At 35.2% G+C, this 26,501-nt stretch overlaps 1 protein-coding gene across 12 annotated transcripts in view; it reads right to left on the reverse strand.

Annotated features, from left to right (window-relative positions):
* The window catches only part of ZNF385B (zinc finger protein 385B), a 374,516-nt gene that overhangs the window by 39,374 nt on the left and 308,641 nt on the right, over nucleotides 1-26,501 (reverse strand). For all 12 annotated transcript variants that reach the window (XM_012785825.2, XM_076005718.1, XM_012785822.3 and 9 more), the window contains one exon: nucleotides 23,426-23,536. In XM_012785825.2, coding sequence (XP_012641279.2) covers nucleotides 23,426-23,536 — 111 coding nt within the window. The remainder of the gene's footprint in view (nucleotides 1-23,425; nucleotides 23,537-26,501) is intronic.

Below are 26,501 nucleotides of genomic sequence, written 5' to 3' on the forward strand. Positions count from 1 at the left end.
ATCTGACATATTTTAATATAATCAGCAAATGCTAGTGGGCTTCCACTTTATGATTCTGTGTGATATTGTCTAAAAGTTCTGCTCACCAGTAATAGTCATAAGAAATTATGTTTATATAATATACAATGATCAGTGTGAATTATTTTAATTCAACAACTTATTGTTTATTTTTAATTTTTTTTTATTTCACAATATTATGTGGGTACAAATGTTTTGGTTACATGAATTGCTTTTGTACAGTTTCAAAGTTACGTGTGTCTATCACCCAGATAGTGTGCATTGTACCTGTTAGGTATGAAGTTACCTATTGCCTCCTTCCTACTTCCACCTGCTTGATTCCCAGTGAATTTTACTACCATACACACACATGAGTGTTGATCTATCAGTTCCAATTTAGTAGTGAGTACATATGGCTTTTGTTCTTCCATACTTGTGATACTTCACTTAAAAGAATGGTCTCCACTTCAACCCAGGTTGTTACAGAAGGTATTAGTTCACCATTTTTTTAATGACCAAGTAATACTCTATGGTTTACATATACCATATTTTATTAATCCATTCATGTATTGATGGGGACTTGAGTTGTTTCCATGTCTTTACAATTGTGAATTGTGCTGCTATAAATACCCGAGTGCAAATGTCTTTTTTATAAAATGTTTCTTTTTCCATGGGGACCCAGTAGCAGAATTACTGGATCAAATGGTAGGTCTACTTTTAGTTCCTTGAGGTATCTCCATAATACTTTCCATAGAGGTTGTACTAGTTTGCAGTCCCACTGACAGTGTATACGTGTTCCTTTCTCTATGCATTCACTCTAGCATCTGTTGTTTTAGGACTTTTTGATAAAAGCCATTTTCACTGGAGTTAGATGATATCTCATTGTGGTTGTGATTTGCATTTTCCTGATGATTAGAGACATTGAGCATTCTTTATATGTTTATTGGCTATTAGTCTGTCTTCTTTTGAAAAGCTTCTGTTCATGTCTCTGCCTGCTTTTTAATGGGGTTGTTTGATGTTTTCTTACTGATTTGTTTCAGCTCTTTGTAGATTCTGGTTATTAGGCTTTTATCAGATGTATAGCGTACAAATATTTTCTCCCACTCTGTAGGTTATCTATTAGCTCTCTGGATTGTTTCCTTGGCTGTGCAGAAGCTTTTTAATTCAATCAGAACCTATTTTTTATTTTTGTTGTTGCTGTAATTGCCTTCGCAGTTTTCTTCATAAATTCTTTGCCTAGGCTGATATTTATAGGAGTTTTTCCAACCTCTTCTTCTACAATGCTTATAATTTCATGTCTTAGGTTTCAGTGTGTCATCCATTGTGAATTAATTTTTGTGAGTAGTGAGAGGTGCAGATCCTGTTTCAGTCTTCTAGATGTGGCTATCCAATTTTCCTAGCACCATTTATTGAACAGGGATTCTTTCCTCCAGTATATGTTTTTGTCTGCTTTGTCAAAGATCAGATGGCTATATGAGGATTGTTTTATATCTGGGTTCTCTTTTCTGATCCATTGGTCTAGGTCTCTGTTCTGTGCCAACACCATGCTGTTTTGGTTTCTATGCTCTTGTGGTATAGCTTGAAGTCTGGTAAAGTGATGGCTCCCAATTTGTTCTTTTTGCTTAAGGTTGCTTTGGCTATTGGGTCTTTTCTGGTTCCATACAAGGCACAGAATTATTTTTTCTAGATCTCCAAAAAATGACATTGGTATTTTAATAGGGATTGCATTGAATCTGTAAATCATGTTGGGAAGTATAGACATTTAAAGAATGTTGATTCTGCTGATACATTAGCATGACATGGTTTTCCATTTGTTTACATCCTCTGGGATTTCCTTCCTCAGTGTTTCATAGTTCTCCATGTACAGGTCTTTCCTCTTCTTGGTTAAATATATTCCTAGGTGTTTTATTTTCTTTGTTGCTATTATGAAAGGTATGGAGTCTTTGCTTTGAGTGTCAGCTTGACTGTTGTTTGTGTATAGGAATGCTACTGATTTGTGTACATTGATTTTGTAACCTGAGGCTCTGCTGAATTTATTTATCAATTCCAGGAGTCTCTTGGCAGAATCTTTGGGGTTTTCTAGATATAAGATCATATCTTCAACAAAGAGCAATAGTTTGACTTCTTCTTACCCCATTTGGATACCCTTGATTTTCTTCTCTTGTTTGACTGCTCTGGCAAGGACTTCCAGCACTATGTTGAACAGAAGTGGTGACAGTGGGCAGTCTTGTCTGTTTTTAGTTCTAAGCAGTAATGCCTTCAATTTTTCCCCATTCAGTATGATGTTGGCTGTGGGTTTGTCATATATGGTTTTTATAATATTGAGGTATGTGCCATCTGTGCCTATTTTGTTAAGAGTTCTTATCATAAAAGGGTGCTAAATTTTTTCAAATGCTTTGTCTGCATCTATCAAGAGGATTATATGATCTTTGTTGTTGCTTCATTACAATCCATATTCAGAATTCTTAATCTGTCATTTCAATCTTGTCAGCTTGGTTGGTATCCATTGGTAAGGAGTTATTGTTTTCTTTTGGGGATGTCCTTTTGCTCTGATTTTCCATGTTTCTGGAGTTCTTCCACTGATTCCTTCTCATCTGGCCTTGTGGTCGAGACCTGGGGGTGCTAGGCCTGGTTAATGGGCCTATCTCCAGGTTCCTGAAGATCAATCCCTGACCATGCCAGAGAGAAGCATTCTGGTCCTGAGTCACCCACAGGATGCCCAAGCTGGATTGATGTCCCTCCACCTCAGAGTGTTCCCTGTTCTGATGAGCCACTGTGCAAGCAGCACTAGGGAGGACCGGCAAGCAGGGAGCTCACAGACCAGCACCCCTTGCTTTACTCCAGGACCTTAGGAGAAAATTTCTGAGCCCCATTCTCTGTGGAAGCCTCAGTGTAGTGGCTCAGTTGTCTCTCTCAGTAGCCAAGGGTTGGGGAGGGAAGAGAGAGGAAATGCATCTGTATGGAAGAATGCTGGCACTCTGGTCATCTCTGACCCTCTCTCCAGGAGGCAGTGTGTTCAGAATGTCCAGTCACTGGAGTCAGGCGGATCACCTGGGACCCACTGGACCCCTGTGGCTCCTGCAATCTGGAGTAGAGTTGGAAAATGTCTGTGTGGAAATGAGCAAGATGAAACCTAAAGATTTGAAGCCCCCCGGGGAAGGCAAAAATGCACTGTGAGTAGAGAAGCAACATAGTGCCTGCTCTCTGGACTCGGGTCTGTGGGATACGAAGTGCCCCAGGGGGGCTGGGAGCCTGGTGCCTTGTCCATGAGAAGCTCCCAGCTCACTGTCAGCAGCAGCCTCTGGGCTCCTATTGGGAACACACCAAATATCAGAGATGCAAGGGAGGGACAAACGGACTGCTCCATCTACCCTTCTTGCTGAACTCCAAGCCTCTTGGGGTTGATGTTTGCCAATACTTTGCTCCTTCTTGTTCTGCTCTACAACTTCTTCATATAGACTCTTGAAGGTTCTGGCACCCTTCCTTCAGATCTACGAGATGCTCTGGCAGCTGATGTTTCTATTCTGCCATTTTGTGCCTTCAACCCACATTTCCCTGAAAAACTTTTTATTGAGTGAATATCATGTAACAGGTGCTTGAGGAGACTAAGATGAGTAAGACATGGTTTATTATTTCAAGGACTTTATAATCTTGTGTAGGGAATAACAAAAGTAAACATTAGATATATGTATATGGCATGGATATGTGTGTATATGTATGCGTGTAACATATATATCATGTTATATATACACACACATGCACACACACATACATATATATGGCAGAGTAAGAAAAACATTGTAAAGGCAGGAATTTAACACTAAGGGTCCATGCATTCTTTCATGCAACAAATATTTATTGCATACCTATTATATTCCAGACATCATTCTACATATTGTGGGATATAGGTTTAATGAAACTTATATTCTAATATTGGGACATAGACAAGAAATTATAAATTTATAGATATTTTATCTAGTAAGTGATAAGTGATACATGTATGAATATGTTAAGTAATGCTATAAAAAACAAAGAAGAGTAAGAGGTACACTATGATGATTTGGTATGCTATTTTAGGTATCAAGGAAACTCTTTCTGCTGAGGAGGCATTTGCATAGTGACCTGAATTAAGTGAGGCAGTTATCTAGGTAGCTATCTGGGAGAAGAGTATTTCAGGTTCAGGGAGTGGCAAATGGCCATCGTAAGGATTTTGATTTTTATTCCGAATAGATCTTAGCAATGTTTTAAATCAGAAAAACAACTTCATTTCACTTCTGCTTATTAAAGGACCACTCTGGTTGTAGTACCCAAACTATGTACTGCAGGGAGGTTGGGGGTGAGGCAAAGCAGAAGAGGAAGCTGTTACAATCATCCAGGCAAGAGTGAAAAGTATTCAAAATCAAATCCCTCTGACACATCAGAAAGCTTCAAAAATAGGATTTTCTTAGCCAATATTTATAATATTTCACAGATCTGCAATCTTGGGATTTAAATTATCCATAATTTCTGTGGAATTTCATTTGTGTTCAGTTAGCAACTCATTACTATTGTTTCTTTTAAATTTAAATTGTATTTTTTTAGGTAATACAATCACACAGTTAAAAGTATAAGAAGGTATGCAGTGAAAAGTCTACTTAGACTCAGCAATCAGTTGTTATCACTTTCTTGTGTATCCTGTCAGAGATTATTTACAAATCTATCAACCAAATATATATGTAAATGTGTATTTTTCCTTTCTTCTATTTTTAGACAAATGCCTACGTATCACATATGCTGTTCTGTACTTTGCCTGTTCTACTTAGATTCTAGAGATTTTCCATGAGTAATTAAAGTTTTCATATTTTTAAGTGGTTGTGTATATTTATTCTATTGCACGAATGACTCACAATTTATTTCAACAGTCTCTTATTGATGGATATATAGGTTGTTTCCAAAGTTGTGCTGGTGGCCATGATGAAAGATAGGCATTAGTTGCTTAAAATGATTATTTTTTTTCACTAACTAGAAATAATTTTCCTTTTTAAAAAGTATTTTAATTGAATTAAAGCAGACATTTAAAATTTCCTAATTAGTATCCATACCCTAATTTGTGGTTATGGATCTACTATCGTTGTATCATCTCTTAAGTGTATTTCTGGGAATCAGACAACAAAATGTGCCTCCTTCCCAGACTTGATAAAATAATATGAAATTTTGGTAAGGAAAGAAAGATTGGCCTTTGATAATGGAAAGGATTTCAAAGGCAGAGATTCTCCCACTAAGAAGATTATACTAAGAAAAAGATATCTGGAAAAACCGATGTATGTTTAGGGAAATAGGAATAATCCAGTTTGAACAAAATGTAGCTGTGTGCAAAGTAAGAGTAGAAGAAAAGATTATAAAGGTAAGTGCCACATTATTTAGGCCTTAAATGCTGGGTAGTGGAAAGGCAGTTAACAAATAGCATAGTTAATTAGACAGATAATGAGAAGCCACTAAGGGCTTTTGTTCTAGCACAATCTGATAGCTAGACAAAGACTTACTGGAAGGAAAGAGTAGAATAGATGGGAGAGTAACTAGGAGGATCTTACCATAGCAAGACAGTGAGTAATTGGGTTCTTAAAGACACAGATTTCAGACTTCAGGGGCACTAGCAAACCAAGAGCAGGGCTGTATAGAAAAGAAACTACTCCTCTTACGAGCACCAAGTCTCTTTAATCAGAGATGCCATTCTTTTTGCCTCTCCCGTGCCCATTATCCCTTCTTTTTTTCACATTTATAGTCAATTCCCCACCCCCCCAAACAAATCCTTGGCATCCGTTTTATAGAAAGCTCGGATCTCCCCAACCCAATACAAGCCACCCTTCAACTTACATTCACCCCTAACTTTTCACCCTATCACTCTGTTCCTTTTCACAGAATAATTTGTTAATATAATCATACACATATCCTCATTTTCTCATCTAATCTGGTCTACCTCAATCCAGTGAAATGGACTTCACCAAGACACTAACACCCTAAATCCTAAAACCAAGCACATCTTTTATTCATCAGCTTGCTTGGCCATTCAGGAGCACCTGATCTGCTAACCTCTCACTTCTATTTTCAGGCACTCTTTCCCAGGTTGGTTCCCCACATCTTCATTTCAGAACCATTTGCAGACTTATCCTCCCTTACCCAGTCATTAAATGTTGATATATTCTAAGGCTCAGTCTTGGGCCTTCTTGTCTTTGCACTCCAAACTTTCCCCTCTACTCTCTATTCAATGCCACCCCACACTAGCTAGAGCTGCCATTAGCGCCTCTACACCAACCTCTCTTCCAAGCTCCAGACTCAGAATATCCACTTGGATATCTCTAATCATCTTAAACATAAGTTTAAAACTGAACTCATGGTATCACTTGTCTCTGCTTTCCTGCCCAGACTACCTAGTCCTTTCCCAGCATTCCTTTTCTGTCAATAACATTGCTGCATATCTGTTGAAAAAATAAATCCAGGAACATCCTCATTGCCACACTTTACATCCACCTTGACATTCAATCACCAAGTTCTACAGATTTTACCTCCTAAATATTTCTCTAGTCAAGCTGATTCTTTACATCTCTACCACAAGCACCTCAGTCCAAACTGCCATGATCTTTTGCCTAGATGATTACAACAGCCACTTTAGTGACCACACAAAGGCCCCCTTTGCTCTCTTATAATCTGTCCTCCATGTAGAGACTAGAGTGATACTTTTAAAGCACAAATTTGATCATGCCATTCCTCTGCTTAAAATCTGCAATGCTTTTTCACTGTTCATAAAATGTTTATGAACACTGTTTAAAATCTAAAATTATTTTAAGACTTGTATAGCCTACTCCCTGCCCACCTCTAGTTTTGTCTGGTTTCTCTCTGTTGTTCTCTGAGGAACTAAAGACAGTATTGTTGTAATATAAGGATAGTGCTATCGTTTTTGCACATATCTAGGATACTAACCCTGCTGTCGTTTCCTAGTTCATTCCTATTTATCTTTGAGAACCCAGCTCAAATTTTCCTTCCTTAGGAAGTCTTCTATGATCCTCCGGACTAGGTCTTACTCTAACTCTTAGATTCTTCCTTTCATAGCACTTCTTACAATTGAATGTTAATTATTACTTTATATAATTATTTGATTAATGTCTATCTTCTTCCACCAGACAATACCCTTCATTAAGATTTATACCTGTATGATTTTTGTTCTTCATTTTATTTCTTGCCCTTAGTACACTGCCTGAAACATTCTAGACATTGTTTGATAAACACTGATTATATGGGTGGATGAATGAATGAATAAGTGAATGGAGAAAGAATCTTTATTACTTGGCAATAGAATTAAAGTAAGAGTAGGTGAAGAAAAAATAATGAATTGTCTTTAAAAGTTTCAGACCCAAATGGCAGGGAAAATGGTAAATGAATAACAAAAGGTGCAATTATGGTGAATGGGGAAATTTTGCAGAGAGAAATGAAGATTCAGTTTTGGCATCTTCTATTCAGGCTGCTAACGAGATATACACTGGAGAGGTTCAACAAACAACTGGAAAAACAAGTGGTAGTTGAGGAAAGCAGCTGAGCCTGTAGACAGCTATTTGGAAACCACATGGTAAAATAAATGATGGATGAAACTTTGGGGATGGGTGAGGTTCCTAAGGAATTAAGTACAGAGAGAAAAAAATCTATTTGAGGAAAGAATCTTGAGAAACAGCTACACTTAATGGTAGGATGAGGATGAGAAGGCAGCACAGGATACACAAAAAGTGCTACCAGAAGAGCCAGGTAATTAAGAGTGTTCTAAGACACAGTGGCCAAGGGAAGTGAAAATTTCAAAGGAAAAATAATTTTAAAATATATATACAAAACTTTCAAGGAGAAACTACAGTCTTACTGAAGTTCGGTAACATCTTAAATACTTTTCCATAATTTCAAAGCAACCTCATAAAATAACTGGCATATAATATGAGGTTCTCATGTGCTGGAAAAATATTTGTGATATTACACAGAAAGTGTAGTGGCAGCCATGTTTGTGTGAAATAAAGGGCCTATATGTAGCTGCTGCTGTAAGGAAAATTAATTGCACCTCGCCCATCACTTCAAAGAGTTGAAGGATCCAGAGCCATAGGAAGAATATAGCAGCCACAAAGGCTGCAAACACAATGTCAAATTACAAAAATTACTTGGAATTCAATAATAAAAATAGTGACAAATAGCTACCATTTATTGTTTGTTGTGTACCACACAGTGCAAAGCATTTCACAGTTAGTATCTCAATACTCATAAAATCATATAAGGCAAGTGTTATTAGCTCAAGTTTACAGAGACTCTGAAAAGTTAAGTAGTTGCCCAATATCACAATATCAGAAATTAAAGATCCTGGATTAAAACCCAGGATTAAATGATTGGGCTACACCAATGATTGGGCTACACCACTACACCACGAGGCTCCAAAGCAAGCCCCAAGCCCCAAGCCCAGGTCCAAACAGCCTTCACAATGGATGATCCAAAACAGAATAAACCATTTTACCTTAGCCACTCTGGTAAAACAAAAAGATCATTTCCTTAGAGAGGATGATCTGGAGGTGAAAATAGGTTTGGAGACGTGACCTTTAAGGTCATATAAGGTATAGTTTTGACTATAGAGAATATATACAGTAATTCTCAACCAATCAGTGGATGTTGTGTCATAAGTTAAAGATCCCCTTTAGGATCAATCATTCATTCAAGAAATACTTATGCACTATGCTAGGCACTAGGAAACCAGCACTGGACAATATAGACTCAATATGTGTCCTGATGGAACCAAAAATGTGTGTGTGAGTGTATATAGACAACAGATATTTTTAAAATAGATAAATAAAGATACCTTTACTAACTGTGATGCATTTCATAGAGATTATTGGGGGCTATAAAATTATTGCTGGAGGGAGTGGAGCTAATTCAGACTATGGAGTCTAAAAAATCTCCTCTGAGGAAGAGATATTTGAGACCTGAAAGAGGAGTTATGAACGTAGACCATAAGTGGGAGGGGCAAAGTGGCTTGGCCGATATATGGAAATACAAGAAAGCCATTGTGCCTGAAGCACAGAAAGCAATGGGGTGAGGGGCAAGAGCTGCACTGGAGATGGGCACAATTGGTTAGGAACCTGAATTTTGAGGATGCCAGGTGAGTAACAGAGGGAAAACTCTGGTATTGAGAGTGGCCATAATCAAATGAGCACCTAGTCTTCCTCTAGATTCCTGACTTATTTATTTCTGCCTGGTTGATACTTATTTCTGCCATCCCCACCCCCCAATGAAAGAAATAGCCACATGCACCAATTGATCAAAGGCTATAGAACTGTGACTGAGAGTAGTGAACTGAAGCAAGGGTCATTGGTTGGAGTGAGTTTTGGGGTCTGGTGGCTTGACCAGTTTCAGTGTGGAATGATCAGATTCACAACAGACCAATGACTCAATTATTGGAAAAGCAATTCTTACATATGATGGTTCAATTATTTGTTCATCAAGATAGACTCTCAGAACACATAATCAGTGATTTATTGATCATTCAGCTAATTTATTAGTGTAGCTAACTAAACTGGATAATTCAGATCTGAAAACAATGTTTGCTTGACTTGAAATTCAGATCTAGATATTATCTGGGTTAAATACTTGACCAGAAAGATTTTCAGGGAAATGATAACCAAGTAACACAGATATTCATTTTATTTAAAAAAGGCAATAGTATTAAACATTACTAAATGATTATAATTTCAGAAAAACCTCATTAATGTGGACTAATTTGGGTGGAACCATAATGATATGATTTAAAAAGTCCAAAAAGTAGAACATTTTTGCAGAAATGATGTTAGTTGATAACTGTTACCAGAAATGAGATTCTTAAATGATTTGTTAAAATAAATAAGAATTATTTTATATTATATTATTGCTTGCATTTTAATGAGCACCCTTAAGTCCTTTAAGTATGCTTATAAAAAGTGGTTCTGCTGGTGTGCTAAAGCTCTATGCTTCAACCTCCTTTGCAATAATCATCTGCATTATCTTTGAAGAAAGAATTTGAATCAAACAAAAGTATAATTTGCCTATACCTGAATGATCACAAATCCCTAATTAATGTAGTCCAAATTAATAAGAATTTACTGAACTTATAAAAATGGAAATTTATGCAAAAGACAGTTATTCAATGTCTGCATCTCTAGAAAGCTAGCTTAAAAAGAATGTTTTTCAGACATTCAAATTTTGTATTTTTAAATTTACATCTGCAAACTCAGTCATTCTATTCTGGCATTTTACAAATATAGACATCCATCATTTTCCCCACATTTACAGATGTTAATGAATACCTCCTTCCATGACCATCTGTGCAAATGTATAAATTAAATCTCAAAAAGAGATTGTTAGTATTTTTAGTTTAAAAGTGTATATAGGGCATTTTGTTGGCTTAAACAATTTAAATTACAAAACTAGAACAAATAACCCTGCTTTAGTGAATCTAAGAGCCTTTTCATTCCTCTCAAATGATATAAGAAAAAGCCATTAAAAATTCATGACATATAAAAATAAATCATTATATAAAAGGATTTCATAGGTGTCTCTCATCATACAGAATGTTATTTCTTTCCAGCGCAAAACCAGGTAATCACCTTAAGCTCAAAGATCAAAGATAAAAAAAAATCAGAGATAATGAAAGCTACTTTTCAGAGAACCTTCAGTGGGCATTATTAAAGATGAAAAGGCATCTATTTGGTGATCATACGTCAGCATTCCATATCTCCCGTGTTAAATGTAACATATATTTAAAGCAGAACTAGAATTACTATTAATTGAACAATAAATGTTAGTGGTATACTGAAGACGGGGCTGTGGGATTGTTCAATTGAGGTGCAGGAAGTAAGGGGTTGCACTGTCTGTAGATAATTTAAAAATGATAACAAAACTGACTAAAAATCAGTCTGCTTTTTACTATCATTACATGCTGGGAATTCTAACTATAGTAATAAAATACTCTTGCCTGAAAAAAAAATTTGTTGCTCTAAGTTCTAAACAACTGGTGTGGTTATAGTTGAGTTTATATATATATAAACTTAAAATTAGCACACTTTTCTTACTTATCTTTTAATTAACTACATGGAAGTTGTAGTACAGAGAACTTGTAGTTATACAACTGAATTCCCAGTTCAAGTGACTCCACTAGCTACATCTATTTATTTTAAGAGTAAGTTCCTAATGGTTAGGAATAGTTAAAATTTATTTCAGATGCAGTTCAAGTTTGCCAACCCTGTGCCATGCACATTCTTGCATTTCAACAGTTGATTTGAAGTAATGATAGCATGATTATTTTAAAGACAAAGAAACAAAACTTGAAATATTTCAATTATTTCACTTTATATGACTACTTGGAATTTTTATTTGTTTTTTAAATTTAATGTGAGACAGTGTAGTATTGGACTTAGACTATTAAGTATCAAATGTCCGATTTCCTTAAGTACTCAGTTTGACAGTTGATATCTCTGACATTTCACTTTGACACTTCTTGTTTTATGTTTATTGTGAAGGTACATCCTCAGTCTTTCAAACACACATTTTGGCTTGTGATTATCTTTCAAAAATTTTTTTATAGCAATTTTTGTGAAACCATGGGTAAGTCAAAACTTCGAGGTATTTTCTAATATGAGTTCCTTCGTAGAACCTATGCAGTGCAGATAGCACAAACTATCAACAAAGTGTTTGGGAAGGATGTGACTAATGAACGCACAGTATGTTGATAGTTTGAGAAGTTCTGTTCTGGTGATTTTAATCTTGAAAATCAGCCACGTGGGTGACCTGAGACCAAGTAATATTCATCAATAAAAGCTAATGGTGTCTGTATGGTGCTCTAGTGCTAATATTATCCACTATAGCTTCATGAAACCTGGTCAGTTGATTACAATGGATGTCTACTACAATCAACTGGATGAAATGATGAGGATGGTTGTGATTAAGCAGCTGAGACAGGTCTATACAGACAGGCCAATCCTCTTGCAAGACAACACTGAACCACATGTCGCATAAACAATTCTGCTCAAACTACAGAAGCTGGACTTGGAAACTCTCTGTCATCCACAGTATTCACCAGACCATGTACTAACTGACTACCACTTCTTCCAGGCTTTGGACCCCTTCTTGCAAGGAAAAATATTAAATTCTCAACAAACTGTGGAAAATGCCTTTTGGAATTTCAGCACCACTTGTTCTCCAGGCTTCTTCACTGCAGGCATAAACAAGCTACCATTAAGATGACAAAACTGTGCCTATAGTTTAGGCGCATATTTTGATTAATTGTGCTGCTTCTTGTTTGACATATAATAAACTACACTTTTGATTCAAAATAAGACATTTCATATTTAGTGACCTAATGTAAGATACTGGGCTATAAGGACAATAGACACCTTCCAGCTTCTGTTTACTGCTAGTTTGCTAACCACAAGGCATTATGAGTATATTATGGGATGCAGAGGAAAAAGACAAAGAGAGCGGAAACCTGAGTCTCTCAGCTAGGGACCCGGAACAGGTTAGGGCCTATCAGGGGCAGGCTGAAGTAAAAATCACTGTGGGGGCAGATGCATGACCAGTGTGTAAACAACTAAGTTATAAAAAGGGGACTAACACACAAAGGAGGGTCCCTGCCCGAAGAAGAGGCCACTGCGCTGGCACTCTGGGGGCTCGGATCCTAGCTCGAGCTAGACAATAAAACTCCTTTTGATAATTACAGCCTCAGTGACTCTGTCTCTCTGTCCTGCGGCATTGTGAATCTCGAACATAACACTAACATTTCACAACTATTTCTGAAAATGCCTTCATCCTATAGAGGAGGGAATGTTAAAAATAATCTGCACTGAGTGTCAAATATGTAGGTATACAACTGATAAAGTAATAAAATTATTATTTATTAGAACTAATGCATACTTTTTAATCTCAAGGAAATACGACTTAATGAGATGAATGATATTCTCAGTCCTAAAAGTCAGAACCTTAACAGAGTGATGTATTCTCTGACGTCCTTGTTTATCAGATCTGTTTTCTAATAGTGAATACACTTACTATCTATGTGCCCTAAAATGTAAGACTGAAGTGAAGAGGAAAAAGATCAAAATTTATTTTCTTTTCATATTTTTGTTTGTTAGTTTTTTGTTTTTATGATTTGGGTAAGATAACATACTATTAAAAGTGATTAAATCCTAGAATATATTGCCAAAGGAAACTGAAACATTCACTCTGAGAGAAGGGAACGTTCAATCACCTATCTTAAGTGAACATAACTTCAGGTATGCAGACACACAAAATTTTGCATAGTTTTAGGGGTTTCATGGGCCACCTGCAGCCTATCCATGGGCCATATTCTTAAAAAACCCTATTCATTTTAGTTCTAATATTTTATAATTCTTCAGTTCTCTCTCCTTCAAATCCTGACCATCTCTCAAGTCTTTCTCAGCTTCACTTCATCCAAAAACCTTTGTGGAAATAACAGATATAATATATGTGAAGGCCCTAGTATAGGGCCGGGCAGGAAAGTAGACATCTATCAAATGCTAACTTTCCTTTCGTGATTATTCCAGTCCACATGCTATCTCCATTCCTAAATTTATAATTAAATTTATACTATTGGATTAACATCACACAGTTCACCAGTGTTTCTATTAATAAGTGTATTAGTTTTGTTTCCTCAGCTAGATAACCAGTTCTATGAGGGTATTTCTCAGATCTTCCTTTCAAGACTGGAACTATTTTGATTCTCTTCTCCTGTCTCTGGCCAAGTTCACTGCTTCTTTACTCTCCTTGGTGAACTCATGTTCACTAGCTACAGCATTTTGCCACCAAAGTCTTCCTAGCTTAAAATTTTAGAAATTTGCTATGGCAATACTTCCTCATATGCTCCCCTCGACCTGATCCCCAAGCCACACATCATGAAGTTCCTTACAGCCTGTTAGATTTTCCAGAAAAACTGCTCTTAATGCTGACCCATCATATCTAAAGTTCTCTGGCCGCCAGGGCAAAATGCTGTCACTTTATTCAAAGAGCTGCTTGAGAGATGAAAGTAGCTAAAAGGTAACTCTTTTGCAGAATGTGAACTATATTACATTAGGCTCTTGGAAACAATGGAGTAAACAAGCCTATTTTTTTTATTCCATCTAGCTTCTTTTTGTTTTCGTCTTACATAAATAATACTTTTTTTCTTCTTGTAAAGGTTGTGAAAATTATTGCCAATTTCCCCCACTCACGCATACAGAATAAAAGACAAGCTATGGGAAATCATGTATGTTCTAAATAAAGCCTGAATATAAACTTTAAACCACCAACTAATCAACCTACAGGTGTTCCGCATACAAATTCTACCTATCTTAATTTTATGTTGAATAAACTTTTTAGCTAAAGAACTCCAAACCACAAAAATCAAATGAAACATTATCTTATTATTAAATATTCTACAACCTGTCTTAATTAAAGAAATCCATACCAAATGAAGAAGGAAAATACACATGCCCTCTACAGTCTATTCCCCAAGTGGCAAGTTTTTAGATGAAAAAAATTATTAACACAATGACTTAAAAATCCTTTTGTGAATCTTTTACTTTTGACTAAGAGTTGCTAGCACAGACATTTTACATAGCAGAAAAGATCCTATGTAAAAAATTACATTTTCAATGGAGTTATGAATATTTGATCAGCAAACCTATATTTAATGGAAATCTACCAAAGCTTGCAGTTTTGGTGATGAATCATAGATACTTAGCGGTTTTCTGTTGTGAATGTATTCTGATGAGTGAGGGTGGGTATTGGTACTTTCCTTGTAACATTCATATTTTTTATTATTCACAACATCGTATCAGCCTGATGGTCTACTTTTAAGTATTATTGAACACATATAAATAGGTAAAGTAACAAGTCATGTGAGGTATCTATGTATTTAAAGAAAAGCCAGAAAAATATTAAATGATGTGTGTTATATAATTTCCCCATTAGTTACAGGATTTGATGAATCTTCATAAATCATAATGCTCACTTTTTTAAACTTAACTTTTAACCTAGTCTTCCTTTTACAGTGATAATTTAAAATCAATCCTAAATTATTCAAATATTATTTAAAATAATGTAATGCTAAGAAAGACTGTGACTTTTTGTAGTGTTATAGTGCTACTCTGAAAGCCAGTTTTTTAAATTTAATAAGTAACTACTATATGCTTCAAAAATGCTGACTGAACTTTGTTAAGAGCTTTGTTAAGCAGCAGCTATCAAACAAAACTTTTAGCACGATATGTCCCTGCTCCCTGTAATCACGCTATATTTCTGTCATGTTGAAGCAAAAAATGTTCATCATTTTGTCAGCTCTGTCTGCAAAGCAGAGAATTACCTTCCCAAGCTCCTGAGATTTATGCTTTTAATTACCTCCTATCTGCTTCACTACCCTCCAAACCTAAGAATCAATATAAAGTCTTATTTATGGGAAAAATGTAAAATGTTTGACAAAAGCAGGCTATCATTGTCTTGATTTCCATTTGATGCTATTGATTCCTTCTATTTTCAGTACCTTTTTTCTTGACAGAATCACTTGGTTTTCCGAACTTACAATATGATTCATTTATCTAATAACTTGTACTGCTGAACATCAAATGGAAACTTTGCAACTAGCTTCTCAGTTTCCAGCCCAGCAATGAGATTATTATCACAGTGGCATCTCTCTATTTAATCATATGCTGCAGAGTTCAGTGTAAGTGTGACTTTCTCCAAACCCCCTTATCATAAACTCACGTTCCTGTGAGGATCAACTTTCATGGCTTATTTTGTTTCTGAATGTGAGACCACTATTAGCATAGGTGAAACCTAACACCAGCCTAGGCACCAGTATTCTTGAAAACACACACACACTCACACACACACACACACACCCTTATACATAATTGTATACATACAATGTACAATTATGTAGATATAAACATGGTATAAATTTATACACTAAAGGAGCTGGTATCTATCTCAAGGGCTTTCAAGACAAATATTACAGATATGTATGAGTGGCAGGCAGTAATTATGCATATATATTTACACGTGTGTGTGTGCGCGTATGAAGGAGGAAACAGTTAATCTGTAGAGTTAACACGTGTGTGGATACTTTTTGGATAGATGGTCAGGTGGGGAGGATCAAATATTGGAAGATGAATGTTCAAAGTTTTTTCTGACATACCTGTTAGGGTAAAGTACCATCAAACACAGTGTCTGAAAATTCAGGAAATGTAAGATAAATTTAATTTTTTAACAGTATGCTGTTGGTTTGAGTTTCAAATAACATGCTTAATATGGCTTTTTTAACACCTTCTAGAGGTCTTTTCAAGTGAAGTACCCATGAATTTAAAGCAATAAATCCAGTTGTTAAGCTAAAGAAAGCTTAATGAAGAAACTACAAATATCAAAGAAAGAGAAAACTGTATTTGTTGTACTTTTGGGCTAGAGAAAGAAGAAGAAGGAAAAAAAAAAGAGAAGAGTTAGAAGAAAAGAAGATTGAGTAAAGATGAAAGGAAGGTGAAATGTGATAATTTAAAGGAGGGCACAAGAGAAGAGAAACATTGATGACATGCAGACAGAATTTCTAGAGTTAAAAGCAAGGACTAAGCAGTCAATAGCAAAATATGGAATGCACTACAAGAATGTTATATAATGACAAATAAAAAGTTTGATTCTTCAGAAAACTGAAGCAGTTGCTCTTGCTGTTGAGTGTTTCTTCTGTTTTTGCTATAAGGGACATCTTCAAACATGGTGTCCAATGGAGTTCCTGTTTCCCTGGCTGCTCTGATTTCTCAGGAAGAGCCACAGCTGCTGCAGGGACTTGCTGCCTCATGACAGCTGGTGGAGAAGTGGAGTCAGACCTGGTGGCTGAGGGGAACCCAAAGTTATGGCTTTCTCCCTAATCTCTTGATGGCTGAGGTCTATGCTGGATGACAGAGAATGGCAGGGCCTCTAGCAGAGACAGCACTAAGGCCATGTAATGGTACATGGTGGATTGGTCAGTTGGTTTATGCAAGACAGACAGGAGTTTTTATTGTATTATATTAACTGCTAAACAAATCTAGAAGTGGGAATGAAATTAAAACCAATAAAAGAGATATGGGCAGAAAGACCCAGGAGGGCATGACTTAAATGACCTTATCCAAATGAAAACTGCTAAGATGACAAAGATGCAAAATGCATAGTGAGGTTGCACTGAGGCTGTATCATTTGCATGGCAACTGCAGTCATATGGGAATTGAGGGTGATTGTCCAACGACACTTTCTGAAATTTCAGAGAGAGATTTATAGTAAAGAATAGGAGAGTCAGGTCACTCACGGAAATGTTCACACAAATGTTTGTCACTCTACCATTTTAACTTCTGAGCAAACCTTTAATTTCCTGTCCATTTGTACTTAATCACTCTAATAGAAATCAACAAAATGGCATGAGGTCATCACCTTATGTCTTCAGACATGAGGAAATAGAGCATAGCAAAAAGAATAGATGGCTAAAATGAGAGATAGAGATATTTGATAACCTAAAACTAGAAAACAAAACAAAGACAAAGAAAAACAACAAGAAAATCACAAAACCAGAGGCAAGATAAAATAAAGAAAATGTGAACTATAAGTGATTCCAAGTTTATAATGTTATTCAAAAGGTAGTACTGTAAGTTCAAAAAATCAAATGGGTTAGTTCCAAATGAATAATGAAAGCCTATGGAGTCAGCATTTAGGGTCATGGTATCTCATGCTTAATCAATTGTGGTATTAATTCTGAGTACCAAAATTTCAGGGCCAATTCCTGAATTAGAGGATATAAAACTTGATTAAAAAGATCATTATTTTAATTTATTTATTATTAATTTATTCTCTTATTTTAATTTGCCTATAAAGCATAAAGGATTCCATCATATATTAAGAGTATTTATAATGAATTCTGAGAAAATAGTATAATCTGTTTTTTTAACAGTTAAGAGAATCAAATTGCTCTACTTTCATGTAAGAATTTAAGAATTTGATTTTGATATGATTTTGTATTAAGATTTGATTTGGTGTAGGAATCAGTTACTTTCGTTAATAACAGTTTCTTCTGTTACTATTCTCCAAGGAATTGATACTAATATGTAAATTAGAATTATTTGGGATCTACCAACTTTCAACCTAGCCAACAACAGAAAAGTTAGCCTCAAACATTTTTTTAAAGTGCATTTTAGCTTATTTCCCTGGCAAGGCTTAACTCCAGAAATGGCACTTCCCAGCTAAAAGGTAAAAATTCACATTTAGGCTTACCAAATTTATGACCATACTGCAGTCTCAGTGCACGTCTTCATTGAGAATAAAGAAACATTCAGGTTTAGGGCAACTTCATTCACCTTATATACACCATGTCAGAAAAAAAAAGGTGGTCAAGAAGAAACTAGGGATTGGAGTGCTGCACACATTTGTTCAAATGTCTGGGACTGAGTTGGAAAGCATATTATTCCTGGATTGCAGTGCCTGCTTCCTGGCAAAGTTAATGGTGTTAATTTGTAAAGGTTCATTTGGGAAATGTTTGTGATTAATGCTTGCTCATTTACATAACACTGTATTGTGTAAATAAAGCTGTATCCTTCTGCTTTTCAACAGTGGAGTTCTACTGAGATGATAAAAGCTGGACAAAGGGGGCTACAGAACACTTAAACTAGGTCACATTGAATTTTAATGCATGAGGCCTACCCTGGTACATTTTATATGGGTAATGAAGAACTGCAAAATGCAGTCTGTTTACTGTGCAAATCTGCCTTCCAGATTTTTCAATAAACATATTTTCTATACTGAAAGAGTGAAGCCAATTCAGTCTCAGGCTGATTTAGAAATGTTATTAAAAAAATAAGGATGAGCATCTTCTTAATTCTTACATTAAAATGTAAATAGGGTAATTATAAAATAATAAACTCTCCCCCAAATAAAAAATGCTCAGTTTCTGAGCTCAGTTATGCAGATTATAGCACCATTACTAAACACTGCGAACATGTATATGTCACATTTGTGAATTTGCCATCCAGACTTTGTGGCTTTACTGCCCAGAGTCTAAGAATGACTCAGAAATTTAATTTCTTTCTTTATTATCAACGGAGTTTTTGAGCAGTGAGGAGGAAGCTGGTGGCCAGATGCTTATGTGTGCACATTTGTCCATGTCCCTGTTAGTCAATACAAAGAAAATGGCTAGCATTGAATGGTGCTCAAGTCAAAGGTGAAACCTACTCCCACAGCAATTCTTGGGTGTAGAAAGAAAATTCTCATGCTCCTTCCCAACCAACCCATGACACAAATACAAAACAATTCGTAGTCATTCTTTGTGTCTTAGCTGTTCCACTTATAAGATGGAGGTGTTTATATTCTGTCACCCTAAGAGAGATTTTTAATTATAGAGCTTGAATGATCCTCCCAATGATCATGTAGTCCATTTTAGGTTGTATTACAGAAGAGGTAACTGAGGCCCACAGTAATGAAGTGATTTATCAAGTTCAGAATTAGGACTTAAATCCAGGTTGAAGGACTCTTAATCCAGTGTTCTACCTCATACTACCTCTCAAAGTATGGAATAATGAAAATATAGAGTAGAAGATCTGGAAATTGTTCTGAGAGGCTCTAAATGAGGACAAACCTTAAACATTTTTAAACATTTTCATTCATACCATTTGCTAGTAAAAGTTGCTGCTGGACTCTGGAGACTAGTAAAGTGCTTGTCAGATAGTAGAAGCTCAATAAATGCTCAGAAAATAAGTAAAGTTATGCGAGGCAATATAACAGGAAGAACTGTGGATTTAAAGGCAAGAGACCCATATTTATGTGCTGTTGTTTATAGACTATGAAAATATGTGAGAGACCAAAAGATTAGAAACAACCCAACTGTCAACCTAAAAGGAACTAATTATATTAATATGGAATGTCTATACATAGACTATGGTATTAGTTTTCTGTTGCTTTCATAGCAAATTATCAACACAAATGTATTATCTTATAATTCTGGAGATCAGAAGTCTGGCATGAGTCTCACTGGGTAAAATTGATGTGTCGGCAGAATTGAGTTTCCTTCTGGAGGCCATAGGGGAAAATACAATTTCCTTGCCTTTTCTAGCTTCTAGAGGTTGCCTACATTCCTTGGTTTGTGGTCCCTTCCTCTACCCTCAAAGCCAGCAATGGGCAGTAAAGTCTTTCATACATCACTCTGTCTCCTCTGCCTCCCTCTTCTACTTTTAAGGAGTCTTATGATTACATTGGGCCCACAGGATAATCCAGGATAATATTTTTATCTTGAGATCATCTGATGAGCATCCTTAATTCCATCTGCTACCTTAACTCTCCTTTGCCGTGTATATTAACGGGTTCCAGAGATCAGGTCATGGACATCTTTGCCTATCACATCTGTGAAAGGAGTAAGGGAGGCTGGGCACAGGTTCATGCCTGTAATCCCAGCACTTTTGGAGGCCAAGGCTGGAGGATTGCTGGAGATCAGGAGTTCAAGGCCAGCCTGATCAACATAGGGAGATACTGTCTCTACAAAAAATAGAAAAATTAGCCAGGTATGGTGATGCACTAGTGCACCTCTAGTCTGAGATACTTGGAAGGCTGAGGCAGAAGGATCACTTGGGCCGAGGAATTTGAGGTTGCAGTGAGCTATGATGGCATCACAGCATTCTAGCCCAGGCAACAAAGCAAGACCCAGTCTCAAAAAAATAAAAAAACAAAAAAACAAAAAGAACAAGGGAGCTCTTTATGTTCTGACAGAGAAAATTCTCCAGGATACATTGTTATATAAAAAATTCAAGGCAGGCCGGGCGCTGTGGCTCACGCCTGTAATCCTAGCTCTTGGGAGGCCGAGGCGGGCGGATTGCTCAAGGTCAGGAGTTCAAAACCAGCCTGAGCAAGAGCGAGACCCCGTCTCTACTATAAATAGAAAGAAATTAATTGGCCAACTGATATATATATATAAAATTAGCCGGGCATGGTGGCGCATGCCTGTAGTCCCAGCTACCCGGGAGGCTGAGGCAGAAGGATCACTCGAGCCCAGGAGTTTGAGGTTGCTGTGAGCTAGGACGCCACGGCACTCACTCTAGCCTGGGCAACAAAGCGAGACTCTGTCTCAAAAAAAAAAAAAAAAAAAATTCAAGGCAAAGAAAAGTATAAATAGTATGCTACATTTTATGTAGAAAAGGGAGGAAATATCAATATATATTCATGGTTATATTTGTATAAACAAACCCTGGAAATATATGCAAAAAATATAAAAGTGGTCATAAGTAAAGAACAACATGGAGGGTGGGAAGAAGGGGAATGGTATAGATTTTTTAATGTATTTTTTAAAATTACTATGATCTTGAACCATGTAAATATATGTGTTTTTTAAATTCAGGACTGATAATTGTCCCAAAGCCCCCATTATTCACTGCATATTCAAAACCTTTTGTTTTGAATCATCAACTTTGTTAATTTTCTCTTTTTAAATTAACTCTTCTAACAGGCAAATAGTCATTTGTCAGCAACTTTATATTAAGCAGTCTCTAACATTACCTTCATGGACTTCATGAAATGCTGCATCTTTTGCAACATTTTTGAAATTCCACTTTGAAATCTATATTGTATTGTGAAATGTTTTTATCATCTGTCATTGCTGCAGTGACAGTATTAGTGATAAAGATGGAGCATGTCTTCAGGTGGGAATTCATTTTGTAAGTGGGCAGGTAAGTAGTGAACATTTTCATTTTATATTCATAAAATTATAGACTTTAATTTCCCAAATAAGTGTAGAAAGTTGAATAATAACCATGCAAAACTGTTAAATTTACTTGGATCTGTTTCAGGATTTGTTATTCTGTCCATTCTTACAAAAGTCCTTTATTTTACATTTAATCTAGTAGTCATATTGTGGTTTAATAGATTTAGTGGTTACATCTCTATCATAAATGTGTCTTCTAATTATAAAATATTTTGTGGCTCAAAACTAAATAAGTGATTTTTTTCTAGTCAGGTTTACTAAAGTATACTTTACATATAGTAGAATTCCTTTTTTAGGTATTCAGTTTTATGAGTTTTGAAAAACAAAGACAGTTGTATAACTACCGCAACAATGAAAATACAGAATATTTTCAAAAGAGTATATTAGCAAAACATCATCTAAATGGTATATGCAAACATGAATACTTGTTATTTTAGTATTTTGAGAAAACATTAATCCTTAACATATTCTTGAGAAATGGCTTCTGGGGTAAAGCAACTCAGGAAATATCAGATATCCTTCAGATTCTGATTTACATTGGTCATTGGCTTTACTTGGTAACTGAGCATTGCAAATATTCTAATATCATTTATTTTGCTCTCCTGTTATTTTATTTATACATTTTAAAATCTGCTTTCATAAAAGAGATTGATTTGTTCCCTTTATTTGTTATCTTTTATTAGCAGGATGCTTATGCTGACCAGATAAAATAATTTATGAAGCTTTCCCTGTATGTTCATGTTCTGGGAAAACATAAATCACATAGTAAATTAATTATTCTCTCAGGTATTTAACAAAATTTGGCGCCCACATAAAATGTAACACTTGATATCAAGAGTAATAACAATGGTTTTCTTCAGCATTCATTGCATTTTAATTTTTTAAAATACTTTCATATCATTTTCAAACCTTTTTTTATATTTTCTACTATTCAAATATTTTTGAAAAGTAAATATAATTGGTACAATTAAGTATAAAATGGTACAGGTGAGGTTGATTACTTTCATAGAGAAATTCTTTTTTTTTTTTTTATTTTGAGATACCGTTTCATTCTGTCTTCCAGGATAGAGTGTAGTGGCATCATCATAGCTCACTGCAGCCTCAAACTCCTGGGCTCAAGCAATCCTCCCATCTTAGCCTTCCAAGCAGCTAGGACTATAGGTATGTGCCACCACACCTGGCTAATTTTTAAAAAGTTTTTATAGTCATGGGGTCTCATTTTGTTGCCCCATCTGACCTCAATCAATCCTCCTGCCTTGGCCTCTCCAAGTGCTGGGATTGAAGGCATGAACCACTGTGTGAGGGATTAATTTTTTATATTAACCACTTTCTGTTACCCTCTACTGGTTTTAAAATATGTATTACTTTTTAATGTTGTATCATTACTTTACATTTTTTTCCAAATATTTCAATCCAAGGGTGATTGAATCTGTGGATATGAAACTCATGGATATGGAGGGCTGACTGTACTCTATTGCTTAAATTTTAAACATTGAGCCCAAATCCCTTGGAAAATTAATACACTGAAATAAGTGGGGCTACCAATAGCTGTGGCTGCTACAGAGTATGTAAATATGAAGAGATGTACATATTCAGACCAATCACACTTTCAGCTTGACAAACTACAGAGAGCAATGAAAAGGTGATACTCACATCTGAGTTAAAGCGAAGCTGACAGACATTACAAGAAATAACTTGTTTCTTCTTTGGGGGAATGGACACTCCAAATGTGTGGTTAATGACTGCTTTTTGCACAGGATCCATCTGAAGAGCAAATGATAAAATAGTCAATTTACAACTTCAAAGGATAGACAATAGTGTGAGCAAATAAAAGTAGCTATATTATTACTTAAGGTTTTAACTTTCAGTTAAACAAGGATAATAAAGAATTTCACTCAACAGTAATATGTCTCCAGAAGTTAAAAAAAAAAACAAATGACAAAAACAGAAACAAAATACTGGTTTGAATTCATATCACAAAAAACACCACAGGAGAATCACCACATTCCAAGAAATCTCATATCCATAAAAGGAGCTTTGAAAAACCTTAAAAGAATCATAAAACAAGAAAACTGAAGATCCAAAGGTCAAGGTTAAAATTAACTTAATGTTGTCTCTGTATGAGGCAGTAATACTTGAGATGATCTCAAATGACCTTCATGACAATTATTACAGATATATTTGTTTCTTAATTTTTAATTTATGGCAAAGTCATAAATGACAGGCTCTTATCACAGCATATAAAACACTGATCTTTATCTTAAAATAATTTATTAACTTTCATGCACTATAGATTGAAATTCATTCTCTGAAAATGCATGTCACAGTTGTACACTTAAATGCCTAAAACACATTGGTTAATATGCAACCCTTGTTTAAATATTGATAAAGTTAAGTTTTGATTTACAGTCTGTGAATTTCCCCTTTTTGGCTTGCATATATCATACATATTCAGAGAAATACACAGAGATAAAAGTACTCAAACAGAAAAAGTACAGTACAAAGCCATTAGAACACCCAGGAAAAGAAACACCTCTATCTGTAGAGCCTATGAAAAGAAATACAGCAGTGATTCTCTTGTGCACTTCAGATAATCATCTCCAGCATTAACATCAGACCAGAGGCAGTTCAAAAAACAATGCAGATGATGAAAAAAGCATTACTTATAAACAGATGTAACATGAATGAGGAGAGATCCACTGACACCATCATCTACGAAATCTCCTGAGGTTAGAGATTAAGATTGGATTAGTTGATATTTGATAGAGAGGAGAAATGAATACTATCTCTAATCATGACTATAAATCAACAAAATGCAAAATTAGCAATTAGAAGAACTTAAATACATTAGCAAAGAGGGTGGATTGAAGAGTCATTGGATAATAAACGAGCCAATTTTTTTGCTGCAAGCTAAGATAGCAGAACAATGTATTCCTACTATTAAGAACAGTTATAATGGTTTGGGACACTTAAAAATGTGAAGAGGGAGATTTTTGCAGTGATAAAACTATCCTTCATCCTAACTGTAGTGCTGGTCATGCAAATCTATACAGATGTTAAAAATCATAGAACTATACACACCCTCCCAAAGTAAATTTATGTATGATAATTTAATAAGTAAAAAAGAAAAAATGTTAAGAGTACTGTTTACCAAACATAAAGTATTATTACTGAAAAATCTGGGGATTCATTTTTTCAAGGTCATAATTGATTGTATTATATTTTATTTAATGAGAATAAAAATAACAAAAAATCTTTCATGAGACAAAGACAATCTCAAAAACTCAGAAAATAAAATCCTAGTTAATTTTCTTATTTTATCCACAAATGCACATAGTTAAATCTATCCAACCATTTGAAAAATATGAAACTATACTTCCTAATAGTTTCCAAAGATGGCAAATCAATTCAGACAGGTTAAAAAATAAAATAGCCTCACTATGTTGGCAGGATGCAAAAACTATTCTGTTGTGTAAAGTTAAAAAACAAGAGCATTTTATTGAGATAATTTCTGTTCACACGCTCTGAAAAATATTACCCATCTGGTGATGTGTGAACTACATGGGATAAAACTATATGAATATTTCCCAAACACCAATTTTCAGCATACCACTTTCGTTATTTTTGCCATGCCCACACACTGACATTTTTTCTTTAAATATGATTTAAATTAAAATAGACTTCTATATCACATAAACAATAATAGTCATGAAATCATAGTTTTAATGTACACTTTCCTATTACTGCTTTCAAGAAATATATTGAAAATTAACATTAAAAATTAAAATTTTCATCACTTAAAATAAATGCACATATCCTACTTGTTCCCATACAATATAGAAACACAGACAAAAGATAGGACTACAAGAATTGAGTCCAAAATTTTTAGTAAACCATGATATCTATTGACAACTTCAACAAGATCTTTGGATGTATGTTCCCTTTAAATTATTGAAATTGTTAGTTGTCTAACAGCTTTATTTTATTCAAATCTCACATTTGTATCACATCAGCTCGAAAATACGCCATCATGTTCCAGAGGTTGAGAGCTCTCTGTCCTGAAAGGTGAGTTGTAGCTGAGCACTCCAAATACAAACGCATGCAAGTTCCCAACCATCTGCTCTCCAAAAAACAAGCTAAGGAAGTTCCTTCAGAAACTCTCTCTAGAATTGGGTTCTCTAGTTTATATACATAATTCTAATTTCTCTCATAAAATCAAATACACACAGACCTTTTACCCCTTCTTTGCTACATTAACTCTTGCTGCTTTTCATCCTTTGAATGACTTATCACTAATCATATCAAAATTTTATCCTCATGTTTCTCACTTGGAACAGATTTTCTTTATTTTCCTCTTGATTCTCTATTTCCTTATAGGTTTGGGGAAAATATACACTTTTTATTCTGGTCTAAATCTCTTTTCTCTTCTTCTGTTGTTTATCAAAAAATTCTATTAATATTTTTACATTCAAATGTCATTTGGGGGGGACATGATTTAGATGAAAGAAGACTTTAAATGATATAAAAGAGAATATTCCATTCGCCAATTTATCTGATATTTTAAACACTTGTCAAGTTGATGTTTTGTTTTAGTGTTTGCCATCTGATGCAATAACTATAAATACCTGAGTCATTTTAGGGGGATCCAGATGTGACAGCAACAGAGAAGGTTTTCAGATACTTTTTTTTTTTTTTAAATTACAAACTGATAAAACTCTAAATTTTTTCT

Source organism: Microcebus murinus, chromosome 8 (assembly GCF_040939455.1).
Source record: "Microcebus murinus isolate Inina chromosome 8, M.murinus_Inina_mat1.0, whole genome shotgun sequence".
Classification (NCBI taxonomy): domain Eukaryota; kingdom Metazoa; phylum Chordata; class Mammalia; order Primates; family Cheirogaleidae; genus Microcebus; species Microcebus murinus.